At 41.9% G+C, this 14,361-nt stretch overlaps 1 protein-coding gene across 1 annotated transcript in view; it reads right to left on the bottom strand.

Annotated features, from left to right (window-relative positions):
• LOC131135103 (calsyntenin-2-like) overlaps positions 1–14,361 on the bottom strand; it is a 184,010-nt gene that overhangs the window by 61,804 nt on the left and 107,845 nt on the right. Inside the window, exons 3-4 of the mRNA XM_058080975.2 lie at positions 4,663–4,858; positions 3,013–3,221 (exon numbers count right to left, since the gene is read on the bottom strand). Of these exons, the coding sequence (XP_057936958.2) occupies positions 3,013–3,221; positions 4,663–4,858 (405 nt within the window). The remainder of the gene's footprint in view (positions 1–3,012; positions 3,222–4,662; positions 4,859–14,361) is intronic.

Genomic DNA, 14,361 nt, shown 5'->3' with positions numbered 1-14,361 from the left:
AGGAATCGGTAAATGTTCTTACAATTCTGTCAATTTCACGAATGTTCAACAGCAACACACACAGCCCAGCCTGGAGAGTCTAAGTAACTATATTGAAATATAATACTCCATTTTAAACGTATTCTATTACTTGATCCATCCGTCCGATGTCTTCCACTCCTGGTGAGTCCAACCACCCCGTGGAGGAAGCTAATTTTGGCCGATCGTCTGTGATCTCGTTCCAAAGCAAATTGACCGGTAAATTGAAAGCTTCCCCTTCTGGTTCTGCTCTGTCTTCACCACAACAGTCCGGTACCGCGGACCATTACTGTGGGCACTGTGCTGATCAGCCTGTCCATCTCGTGCTTCCGCCTTCCCTCACTCGTCAGCAATACCGCAAGATACTTGAACTCCTCCACTTGAGGAGACACTTCCACTCACAACCCCAGAGTGTGCAATCCATCCTTTTCCTGCCGAAAACCATTGCCTCAGATTTGGAGGTGGTGGGTCTCAACCAGGAAGCTTTAAAAACCGTTCCAATGAACACTTCATGAAGCTATCCTGACCATGTCATCAACATCTTAAAGCCTCCAACTGAACACTCTCCATGACTAGGATGACAAAGCGCAAGGAATGAATGGAAGAATGCATTGATACTGTGTATGGCGAATGATACAACATATGATGAAAATACATGAAGATCAAATACATAACATACACATATACAGGTAAATGTGTGCAATGGTGTCTAGACATGAAATATACGTATACAGTTCTGTACATGTATATACAATATATGTCTACAGAAATTCCCAGAAGCATACCATTGTTATTTCTGCATATTTTTGGCTCTTACGGTGGGTGGAAGGAACAACCTTTTGTCCTGCTTTGTAAAAGTCAACATTCTTCTGTATTTACCAACAAAGAAAGAAAACAAGGCAGCAAGTTTCTCTTTGGTTTACTTTATCCTAATTATCTGTTGGCGTCTGTGCAAAAAACTGGGTCAGTGGGGTTTATTTCTGTCTAACATGCATGTGAGTTCATAATAATAATAATATGCAGATGGTTTACACAACATTCACATCCTGCTGTCTCACCTGGGAAGACACCACAGACTGCAGACAAATATTACTATTTACAGTATATGGAAATATTCATTTTGAATTTGGCTTTATGTCTGTCAGGTACCCTGTAACTTGAAACACATATAGTATCTACGTAATTGACCTCCCTTTAGATTACATTGGTGAAGTGTAGTCTCTTGTCATTAGAGACAAGGTCAGAGACACGCCACTTCAGTGCCTATAAATAACTAATCTGTTGAATTAAAGGACATAAGCTGTTCTGTATTTTTTTTTGCATATTACAATCTGAACCGTCTTTCTATGCCAACCTGCAGGCACGCAGTTTATTTCTGTTTTCAATGTGACTCCCCTGTTGGTGAAGTTAATGTTTTTGTTCATTTGCAAGTGGTCAGAGTCTATCTAAGACAACCTTTTGGTGGTTTAAACCACTTTTAACATGCAGCAATCCAGACAACTACCTCAACCAAGGTACCAAACAAACACTAGTTAGCAAAAACATGTGACACGCAACTTAAAGGGGTAGGTCACACTTTTTGACATGAATTAAAACAACATCTTCATCTGTAGTGTAGTACATCAACGGTGACTTTCCCTGCGGTTAGAGAAATTTTAGTGGAAGTAGTTGTTGTAGTCATGACTACCCGTAGACTATGATGGCAAACAAGCAAACAGCTACGTACCTCTAGCAACAACTGGACGCCAATACAGTAAACAATAGCCAACCATGCAAGTTTGAACGCTGCATGGCTGCAAGCCTTCCCTCCGACAAAACGCACAATGCTGACGAAACGCTCAGCACCAAATGGCATTAGAAGCCGGCCAGATCCCGGGCCAAAGGAAGACAGAAGGTATGCTGCAAGGGTAGGTAGCAAGGGAGGAAGGTATGAAGCAAGTGACTGGAAGAAATAAATGGTAGGTTCACAAAGTACGACGCAAGCAAATTATTACATGACGGCAGATGCATCACTCTTCAACAAGGACACAAAAACGCCACAGCTGAATAGGTTGTTCATTAAAATTAAAACAAAATGTGAACTTTGAGAGTGTATTTTAAAAAAAGATGTGTGAGGACATGTTAAAACATATCTTAGAAAAGTTTATAAAGTGTATGGTGGGGGCTTTTACAGTGTAAAACATAAACACTATAATGATGGTAAACAAATACAGTTGGCTACTAAATTGGCCCGCAATATTTGTTTTCCATAAAGACAAAATTAGAGCAGCCGTGGTTTTGACTGTGGCGTTCAACTGTACTGATTCAAGAAAGCAACACTGGCTGCTTGTTCGATGAGCACTATTTAGTCTCCTACTTGTCAACCTGTTGTTCTGATTAGCCATGAAGGGATGGGACAGACACCCAGATTGGAGACTTTTGTCTAATCCAACCACACTTCTTTGACCAAGTGTTCTTATCAGCTCTTTCCCAAACAGATTTATAAAACAAAGTAGCCGCTGTGTCACATCAGACACAAATTAGATTCATTCATTGATGATTTTAGTGCTTCTAGACAGAAAAAAAATAAATAGTGGACATTTTTAGAGGAATTCTTATTCATCCCGCACTAAAGGTCGATCCTGATTGCTTTGGCTCTCGCTATCATTACCTTCCCTCCAACCTTCATGCTCCCCTCAGGTGCTTTTCAGTTCAAGCGCTCTCAGTCTTTCCCCAGCCGTCAATGGCTGAACAAGACCTTCTGAAATGGAGACAGAAAAGCACTCTGAATGCAGCCTCCTCCTGCATCATTAATGCCGTAGTTTGGATTATGTCCTGAACGTTGCAACATTTTATAGCACTATCGCGTCAAAGGTAGCAACACCTCGTCATGTGGCTAAATTCAACGGTTAAATAACCACTGACACAGGGACAAACAAACACATGACTGCTAATTATGACAAGTTAAATGACAACACAACAGATGAGGCGCCAGCTTCCTGGTCAGCTACTCACCATTGCGGTCTATAGCAAAGGGTGTGTTGGTGGCGGTGATCTGGTAGTTACAGATCTGGCTGTATTGAGGTGAGCAGTCCTGGTCCGTGGCCTCCACTTGCAGGATGCTGTCATAAATCTTGCCCTCTGTCACTGCGGCTTGATACTGGGGCTCGCGGAACACCGGAGCAAACTCATTCACATCGTTGACCTGAATGTGGACCACTGCCCTGCACAGAGTGGTTGCACAATGTGAAAATGAGTGCAAAGATTTGCATAGAAATATGTTCAAGTATGGCTGCTTCTTCGTGGTGCAAATGTCCACATTTCATTTTTTTCATTTCAGCGTTAAATAGACCAAAATTGAAAGAGAATACTAAAGAATGTATTAAAATGTTTACAAGGGATTATTTCCGATCCTCTTTCGGCATTGTCTCTAATCACTGAGCTTTGCGACAAGCCTATTTATGAGAACAATATCATTAGATTCATGTGAAAAAAATTAGGACACCAATGTGTACTAATTTACCGCTGCAAAGAATAGGATTCCTTAATTATAAATCAAATATTTTCACAGTTGTAGCGACCTTCTAAATAAAGTACATTTATTAGTAACACTATTCGATTACATTCAAGGAAAAAAATAAGTCTTCTGAGTGAAATTTTCTCCATCCACTTTCATAAATTGGACGTTAGTGCAAATTTTTAGGGTACTTACCAAGTTTATTAAAAGATAATACTAATGCACCCTTCCAGCCTTCTGGCATTTTCCCTTCTTCTCATATCTAGCTGGCAGGTAAGCTGTCATGTAAGATAATTAGTCTCCTTGCCACAATGTTGGGGCAAATTGGCAAGCAAGATGACTAATAATGACTTTATTAACTCCTGCCAAGCATGTGACCAGCGTGCATGTGTGTGTGGACGTGTAGCAATATAATTATATAACACACTGATCCACAGATGATTGCATTGCCCCCTTACAGCCGTTTGGGACTTTGCTCCTGTGTAAGTGTTAAATACGTAGTATACGTATGTACTACTAGGGATATTTCACACACAAGTCTTGCCAGGGCATTTATTATTTATTGCACACTGAAACGTTGGCATCGTTTAAGATGAGAATACAACATTCTAACTGCATTCATAGGTCAGAAAAGTGGAAGAAGCACAATAGGTCCCCTTTAACTCTGCATGAAGTCAGCCGCGGCATGGCCGACATGATAGACTGGGAAAAGTGGTATGTTTTTGGCTTCTTACTTTGTCCTTCTCGCCCACTCCATATGAAACACTTTCTTAGAACAAATAAACAAGAGGCCAACTAGTTAGCGCAGTAGATTGCTGTATGCTATATGCTATATTTTCAGTGAATGTGCCAAGTAAAATATGTTCCATTGAAAGAATACAAATACCACAATCGTTTTTTCATGTAACATCCAGCAAGATAACATATTTCCATGTCAATCTGCCTCATTAAATGTGCATATTAATGCCCAATCAGGTTTTAGAGCAAATAATGAATGCGTGGAGTACATTTCTGTGTACTGACTAAATGGGTGTCATCGGGAAGGTTTACATTTGCTTGAATCTAAGCAGGTCTAGGATCTATGGCAGACTGTGGAGAAATAATTACAGTCCATTCTTCACATTATCTTGACTATATATCTTACTCACTTGTGGGACTTTTTGCCTTCGGTGCCCCTCGGCCCTGAACCGCAATCATGAGCCTGAATGATGAAGGTGTACTCCTTCTGCAGCTCGCAGTCCACCAGGCCACGGGCCCTCAGCTGGCCCTCCCCCGAAGTACCGTTCAGCACCACTGCCTCGAATGGGGTATCCAACCCATGGATGTTAAAAGCACAGATCTCTCCTGGGGACGACAGAAAGTCAATCATGGTCAGGTGGTGTGAAAATGTATATTTGGGTATTCATTATTCCCTCACTGTGTACTTGTACACGGCCTGTAAAACACTGTCAGCAACCATTCATTATAATATCGGTCCAATGATTAAATATATAAATAATAAATACATTTTCAAATTAACACCAAATTTCTCAGTCTGATGAAGAGCTTCACCATGTGATTCATTTCAACGTATAACTTTATGTGTCCTTTCAGAGGACATGACATTGAGTTGCAATTGAGAAAGGAATCAGCCAATCCATTCAGGCTCATCATTTTTCTCCAGTTATTAAATCCAAAAGATGTTTTCAGAGGTCCGTGGTGCTTAAGTGGCAAAACTGAAAAAGGCACATTCTTCTTTGAAAGCACCCAAGGGCACTTTTAAACCATTCTTTGTCCCCAACATGGAGGACTTTTCCCACAAACCCTCCCACACACACTTAGGAGTAACAGCTCCGCCTACAAAAGTCGCTCTTGTAAAGACATAGGGCGCCTCCCAATTGCTGCGCCTGGACCATGCCAACAGGGTGTGGATTTCAGTGCATTTCGTGAGCAGTGCAGTTCGGCGCAGCATGGCGCACCCACCTCTCCGTCCCTTTAGTAGTCCCTTTTTTAGTTGTTGTTAATTATTAGTTCTCTGTTTCCACAACGTCCGTGCTGCATGTTGGCTAATTTGCATACTGATTGCATAGTGATTGGATGGTTACTAAGGGAAGGGGAGGGCACAGCCACGGAGATGAGCGATGAGTGGACCTGTCTTGTGCTTTTCTGGCAGCGTTTTCGCTTCTAAAATGTTGATTTGAGGGATGGCATGTCATTTATTTGCGCCCCAGTGTACAGCCATATACCCAGTTAGCATCATACTTTCAGCTGCCATCAGGTTGAGTTCCCATTATGCATAACGTTTTTGATCTGACATCAGATGTTACGGGACAATTGATGCAAAAATCTACTTGCTGGTTCAGACGGTTACGTTAAATAGTGGTTGCTGTTTGCATTGAAATGTGCCTGACATTCTGAAAAATCTGGCTGTGATGTTTAGGTGACGTGTCTGCCCTGTTTACCACTGCTCAGGGTGCGCTTCGACTGCGCCAAGAATAGATCGGATCGGAGCTGGCGAGCTTTCAGCGCATCTTTGGCGTACTTTTTTCACGAATTGTAACTGCGCCAAGCTGAAACTGTGGACACCTCCCCTGGTGCGCCGCTACGCCCATCCTGGCGCAGTCCAGTCTACCAAATCACCACCGCGCCACCTTGCGCCGCACCACGAAATTAGAGCCTATACTGAAAAAGACATTTTGAAAGTACGTAGGTGAGAAGACCAAACCAAGTGGAAATACTACAAGGCAAACAGATAGAAATTGTTGACTTGTGGAGTTGAGCTGATACGTTTTTCTGTTTTCTTTTTTCGACTTTATATCCGCTTACGGCTCCACTGAGCGGACTTGAGGAAATCACTTAAGGTGCTGGGCTCACACTGTGACCTGTGACGGCTAATTGTACTGATATCACTTCACTAACTGCAAAGGCTAAATTGGATTTCGGAGCAGCTTTGTGTGCACATTGCTCCTGGCGAGTTCCGATAAGAGCAACTTTATTCCTACCGTCTTTCCCTTTCTCTCTGCTTTCATTTGGTCCTCGTCCAATCCCAATGTTAGGACCCTGGAGTGACAATTTTGCCATCAGGACCATTTAAAATAGCACATGCACAAAGTGGAGGTGAAATGTGACAGTTGAGGTGTTCTTTTTTTCATGCCTGACTTAAATGGGCCACACAATGTGGAATCACAAAATACTGACTAAACGGTGTGTGGCAGGGAGTGATCGAGGGTGGGACCATGCCAATGATGATGGTGTACCCTGCAAAACAAAGAAAATGGAAAAACTGAATCATTAAATATTTTTTCTGACAATTTGTATTGAGGAAAAAATGTTTGGCATTTTCATGAATAGGTCTGGTTGCCTTGTGAGCCGCTGTCCTTAATGAGCATTTGTGAAGCGTATGAGCTTTCAGGGCTGTAACCCCAGACTAGAACCCAGGGTCGGTGGGATGTCCAAATGTTCACCACTCGCTTTGACGTTTTTACAAGCAGTTACATAGCAGTCGTTTTTAAACACTGAAACTATAACTAGCAGGACTGATACCTAACCCTAACCCTACATGTAAAAATACAAAAATAAAGTCTATTAACCTGTGAAGCTTGTTATTCGGTGGCGCAAGAGGTTCTACAATTATGGTCATATCACCTCGTACTTTGGTACGGGACACAAAAGTACAAAATTTTAAAGATTCAAAAAAAATTCAAAAACTATAACTATATTAGGAAAGCAGGAAGTGAACAAATGAAACAGTTAGTGATTGTAAAAGTACCAGATGGAGGGGTAGGATTTAATAAGCTTTGCTTTTTCCTACTCCTTTTGGACATGTGGAACTGGGAACTGATTATGGGATGCACTCAATTGGAATCTGATGCATGTTCAAATGAAATAAAACCATTACCATTACCATTACCATTACTTAAAACTGGTATTCAAGCATAGACATTTGTATAGAAGGGAAGATACTGGCTTTTACAAACAAATTCTGTAGATGTTTCCGTCCTTCTCATCCTCATCCATGCTGCAGTGCACAGCCTTAGAAAGAGGGATGCCTCCTGCCCGGACAAGCTGGTGAGGAAATCTGGCGTGCGACTGGAGCACAGCCAGAACCTTTAACATCTGTTGCAGGGAAAAGGACAATCCATAACATGCTGTCCATCTTGGACAGTGACAACCACCCACTACACAACACCGCAATCAGGCAGAGGAGCATGTTCAGTGGCAGGCTGCCGTCTCTGACAAATCATTCCTGCCTCAAGCCATACGGCTCTACAACACCTCCCGGCTAACTTTTGTTCATACTAAAGACATTAGTACTCTATTCTGTGAAATTCCAGCTATACAGTACTGTATATGGTCATCATAATTAAGAATAATTACAAATAATTAAAACTCTTTCTAAGACTTTTACACTGTATGTGCTCTGAGTTGGAAAGAAAGATTGAGAATTACCGTATTTTCCGCATCATAAGGCACACACAAGGAGAAATATGATCTCAGGGAAGAAGTACATTTGAAACACTTCTATGCTAGGACTGGACGGGTTCCAAACATGCCGGGTTCCCTCTCATCATTGTCGGAGTCAGTCTTGTTGTCAGGTGGTGCTCTACATATTATGTAGTGTCTTCTGATTGGTTTATCGCTGCCACATCCCTGTGTCCAACATTCAATCAAGCGGAGCGCTTACCGAAGTAGCGCAACAAAATCAGCTCACTCCTGACCGGTCTGAGTCCACTGCTTACCACTGACATCCAGGAACAAGCGACAGAGATGAAGAGATGTTTGGAGTCCAAACTCCAGCTGAAGAACAGATGCTGGCACGTGGCAAAGCTCTCAAACGCTAATGCTTTATATACATATCTAAACTAAAACTTTTAAACTGTCAATTTATGGGGAAAGGTATGTCTTTGGAATGTTGGCCATACAACATTCATGGGTTCATATTCATAGTTATGTATTACATATATTTTTTAATTCAATACTTTACTGCAATTCAGTAATTGTCATATTCAGCCCACACAGAATTTTGCAAAAACTCTGCTTTTTTTTCATTGTTTGATGTCCTGTGCCTGTGTGGTGTCAAGTCTACCCTTTGGGCATCGTTATTTTCATTTCATCACATCTAAATGAATGCTCTTCTATTAGTTATTGGCAATGTGCTCAGGAGCTTCGCTTCCGTGCTGTTGATGTCAAAGCATCATACGGTGTCGAACACCTCACGGGAATCTGGCACCCATCCGCACACGAGAGTGTCTGCAAGGACACTGAGCTCATTATCGCTGAAGGCAGTAGTGCTTTACTGGCAATGCTGTTTGCAGAGCTGCAAGACTCTAACAACATCGGGCCACTGCACCTCCAAGACCCAAGTTCTATCCAACCTGACAGACCACCGACGATGAGCTGCTGGCGTCCATAAACCGTATGTGTGTAGAAACAGTATACGTATACACGCAAAGTCATTCTTGCTCTTAACTGAGCCTTCAAATAAGAACTAAGAGTGGTGTTTCCAGGAAGTCCACGGTGAGGAAAGAGAAGGTAGGAAAGGAGAGGAGGAGATGGGGTGGCCTCAGGCCAGATCTGATCTCTCTCTATTGGAGAGTGACCAAAGCGCCGACATGGATAGAGTCTCAAAGTGTGCCAGTTTGGCAGCTCAAATCACAGCTGATATGCCTTTCATCCTCCTACCATTGGGATACAGCACAGCAGATAGAAAACAAGATTACTGTCACACTATCGGCAAATGCATTCTGCTCCTGGCAATGCTTGGCTATCATTCGTTATATCTGCCGTTTTAGTAAATGAGACCTCTTTACAGAGGAATAACTGTCGCTGCTTTCCAGTGGCGGCAAGCGGCGATGAGCTGGACTAGTCATGCCACAGAAATCACCATATCTCTGTCTGGTTTTAGTCACAAGCACACTTGAATACGTGGCTGCACAATCACTCAACATAGACAGCAAGCCTCTCGGCTGCAGCATGGAGATAGGCTGTCAAGCATTGTAAAAAGTGCGCTGGGACCAAATGGAAAATGCTTTAATTATGATCTTCATGAAATTAGCCTGCCAAAAAAGTGGAGTAGCTGTCCATTGCACAGATAAGGATTAGAACTAATTAAGCCTGCGAGTTCTGACTGAGTGCGCGAGGCACGTTTGTGTACAACATGTGCACATAAGTGTGCCAAAAGATGTGTTGTATTTTTTAATTAAAGATTCCCTTTCTCGGCAGGGGTTAAAAGTGTTTGTATGCGTGTGTGTGTGTGTGTGTGTGTGTGTGTGTTTGCATGTGTTGCGTAGGAGTGCTGGATGATTTATTTGACCTGTGTGTGCCGACTGCTGTCACTTCCCTTCTCTTATCTTATCACTGGTAAATTACATTAAAGACTCTTCTTGCAAATGTAACTAATGTAATGATCATACTCCTGTCTTCTAATGGTGTGTGTGTGTGTGTGTGTGTGTCTGTGTGTGTTAGGACAAAAAAAAAAGTGAAAAAGCCTGTTGACAAAGGGGGAGGACTGAAGCTGTCAATCTAATCAGAGTCCAAGTAGCAAAGGGTGGCTCAGTGATTCAGTGTTGCCAGACGCACACTAATTATCGTATTTGTGCAATTATTTTACTCTCTAATATTTCCAAAAATGTCATAGTGGACAATAAGTGTACCTCTTTAGTACATGACTGTCAGGAAAATGTGAATTTTATTGCACTTCTAAAATATTTTGTGGCAATTGTTCATTTGATTTTACCATTTGGCACATTAATGTCACGCTGACTTGCGATGATTATCAGCTCCAGGCTAGAGGCCTCTTGTCTTCAGACCAAGACCTCCTCATGCTTATCACCTGATTCAAATAACTTAGTGTCTTGGCATGTGAGTCTGTCCATCGCCTCTGTCCCTTCCAGCAGATCAGCCCACCTTTGGCATATGTGGCTTCCTTATTTAGCTAGCAGCATATTATGTCTTGACAATGTCGATTAGCAAACACCGTACCTGCACCTGATGTTGAGTGATGTCTCGTGTGCCTTTTTAGAGCCTATCAACGCACGATGTAGCGGGAGTGACATAGTACCGAAGCGCCGTGGGGACACAAACGAAGAAGCGGGAAGATGATGAGGCAGACATGACGGAGAAAAACAAGCAGCAACATCGCTTTACCAACAAAGCTTCCTCGTGCTTTTGTAGGCGGTGGCAGAGATCACCGTTCTGAAAAATCAAGACAAAAAAAAAAAAACACAAAGGGAACAGAAATGTGTGGTCCCTGCACAGAAGTCAATAACACAATGTTTCCAAAGGACGTGAAAACAGCAGAGGTAAAGCTTGCAGGGTTTTTAGCAGAACCAACATATCAATGAGGGTTTCACGCTAGGGATGGGTGATATGGCCTAAAATCCATATTGCAATATACGTATATTGCCATCTCTGTGTGGAGTTTGCATGTTCTCTCCGGGTACTCCGGTTTCCTCCCACATTCCAAAAACATGCTAGGTTAATTAGCCACTCCAAATTGTCCATAGGTATGAATGTGAGTGTGAATGGTTGTTTGCCTATATGTGCCCTGGGATTGGCTGGCCACCAGTCCAGGGTGTACCCCACCCATGCCCATGATCCCAGTGAGGATAAGCGGCATAGAAAATGGATGGCTGGCCTATTGTGATAACAATACACCATATATTATTTGGCATATAAATTCTAATGCAACCATTTCAAAACAAACTGGAACTTATTAACCGTGATAACCGGGATTACTCCATGAAGAAAATGTTTAAATATTTACCAAATACAGCTTCAACATTAACAAAAATAATAATTAGTTTTAATGATGTTCAAGGAAATGGCCTCACAGAGTGTGTCTTTGTGTAAGCAAGGCCAGCAAGAGTTCAATGTGTTGAAATAAGCGTATTAGAGTTTACGACCCCCATTAATGCCTCCCAAGGATGTTCTCTGCTCAGTTAAGCTTCACCAAAAAAAACAAAGACCCTTACCTCGCGAACACTATCTGTGACCCAAGACAGGCTTAATTAGATCTACAGGCCAACAGAGCACATAATGAACAAATTTACAATAGGAACACAAAAATTGATTAAGCCAAGCACCTAATTCGAGAGTTTTCTTTCATTTAGTTAAATGGTGCACCCAAAGGAAGATTACACTGTCCCCGAATAGCCCTTTTAAATTGATGGAGTCAAACCACAAGAGGATTTTTTTTTGCCATTTGTGTCCACAATGTCATTCTACACAAAGTTGACCATCTTCAAAAAAGCCGATGAGGTTAAGAGAGATAGATTCAAAGTTAATAATGCATACGGTTACTGCTGATTCTGCATGGACGGAGCAGATGCCCTCGGACACGTCTTACCCACAAAAGCTGAGACACTTGAACTGAACACAGGATAAAATAGATGTGACCCCAATATAGTAGAACTAATATATAGAGAGAAATACATAAGACATGAATAAGACTCTTGTTTGTGTGTGAGAAACAAATGTTTTCAGAATGTGTTCCGAACAGGAAGCGACGTTGGCGGTTCAAAGAAGAGTTTACGGCCGTTATTATGTTCTTATTATTATTGTGCTTGTTGTGAGATCATTCCAACCTGCAATAAATACCTGGTGCTTGTGTGTCTAACCGACCATTACAGTAACATCACTGACACCTGGGATACTACATAGTTTCATATCTTCTGAATGCCTGATATTTGTATTTTAGTTCATTTGGCCCGACCAGCATGAGGCCCGGAGCAACCTGTCAAGAATTTGGGGAAGTTCTTTGATTCCAGCCTAAAAGACTCTGTAGCTATCTAGAAGACCAACGAAGTGCTTGGAGCTTGGCTCACCAACGTTAACAAGTCCAGTTTGCCTGGTAGATTTAAAGCCTGGATCTACACGTTTTGCATCTTGCCGTGAATATTGTGGCCCCTACTGGTCTATGCAGTCCCAATGACTACAGAGTCCATAGAAAGGACTACCACGGCAGGTAAGGAAGGACACCATCTACTCCAGGAAGATTTCCTGATTTCCAGGGAAGAGACCAGAGATTCTGGTTGCTATCGCTGGCGCCATGACCAGGCGCTAAGGTCATTGCTGAAAGCTTAGCCTCAGCCATCTCCACTAGTAAACATCATCATGCTCCAAAGAAGGCCGTCCCCTTCATCCAAGCTGGAGAGAAAGCCTGGATGCTAACAAACGGTCTGCAAAGTCCTCAATCTTTGGGTGTCGTGCGGTGGCCAAGAAGACCACCATTCAATCTGCGAGTGAAGCTGCACAGAAGGTGGCTTTGGATCAAGAGGGCGGAGTCTGGACGTGATCAACCCCGGCATGATATGGTATGATATCGGTATGATATCCTGAAACAACCAATGGTCTCAGGATGCGTCCCTGATGCGTCCCTAATGTTGATTTGATCTCAGTAGTGTCAAAAAATGTCCAGGAACAAAGCAGGTGTGTTTTACTCAAATATAAACGCTTTTCACCTTAATTTCTTATATTGATTTCCACTTTTTGCAGTGTATTACACATCGTAAGTGCCTCACCGTGGCCACACTGTCAAATAGTGACAGCGCACAATGCTCTAGCTAGCTGTGAACATGAAAGCAACGCTAATTATTTTTGCCTTTTACAGAAATCAATCGTAAGGTCTGCAAGTTTAAAAGTGTATGCCTTCTTAACATGACTCCTGATTGGTCATGACCCAATATGTAGATTCCAAGCAGTTACATCATCCTGTTTAAAGGCTCCAATTCATTGTCAAGTGTGAGATAATGAGTGCATCATAAGCTGGCGGCTCAGTGAGAGACGGGATGGATGAGCTCACTCCGTGGCGGACGCCGCAGGCTGTGAAAAACAATGGCTTCCGGTGACATTTCTCCTAGCGCTGCTGGCAGATTTTATCTTCAGGGAGGAAGTCAAGAGTAAAAAAGAGAAGAAGGAGTAGGAGAGGAGAATGTTGGGAAGCCAAGCATGTGTATGTTTCAAAATAGCCCCAGAGAAAATATCATTTCTGTGTCTGTGAAATGTCTCCAGAAAAGACACACAATTACTTCAAAGTTCAATCAAAACAATCATCAAAAAGCCTGGTTTACATTTTGCTATGATTGTGTTAAGCTATGCCTGTGTTGTGAAGCTCTCTTAAAATTTAATTTTACACAATAAATGTCAAACATATGGACCATTATACGGCAACTTACAGTGCTTGGATTATTAAAAATGGACATTACATACTTCAAGAGGCAGTAGAGACAGCCAACAAGGGGCAAAAATAACTATAATGAAATGTCTGTAGTGTTTTAGTTACAATATGGTATCGTTTTATACAGTGGACCCTCGGTTTTTGTATGCCCTGTTTCTTGTTGGATTCAGTTTTTGCTAAAAAAGATTGCTAAAAATTTGTCTTGGTTTTTCTCAGGCTAAATAATACACCTAACTAGTCCACAAACTCGTTGTTCACAAACAAAACATCCACACCAACATCGGTGACTTAGATATATATACAGTGCTATGAAAAAGTTTGGACACCCCTGATAATTTTCAATATTTTCCTTTATAGATTACTGATTGTTTGGGATCAGCTAATTCAGTTAAATGTATCACGTAGCAGATGATAGACGAGAAGTGAAATGAAGTTTATCGGCTGTACAGAAAGTGTGCAACAATTATTTAAACAAAAATAGTCAGGTGCCTAAATTTGGGCACCCCAACAGAAAAATCAATATTTCGTAGATCCTCCTTTTGCCGAAATAAACGCTTCCTCTTGCTTCCAATAAGGTTCTAGATTTTGGCTGAAGGTATTTTTGACCATTCTTCTTTCCAAAACATCTCCAGTTGAGTCAGGTTTGATGGTTTTCTGAGCCTGCTTTAAATCACACTACAGATTTTCAATA

This window comes from Doryrhamphus excisus, linkage group LG8 (assembly GCF_037039965.1).
Source record: "Doryrhamphus excisus strain RoL-2023G ecotype Guam linkage group LG8, RoL_Dexc_Guam_v1.1, whole genome shotgun sequence".
Lineage (NCBI taxonomy): Eukaryota > Metazoa > Chordata > Actinopteri > Syngnathiformes > Syngnathidae > Doryrhamphus > Doryrhamphus excisus.
The sequence above is the reverse complement of the archived record's forward strand: the minus strand, read 5'-3'. Positions and strand labels throughout refer to the sequence as shown.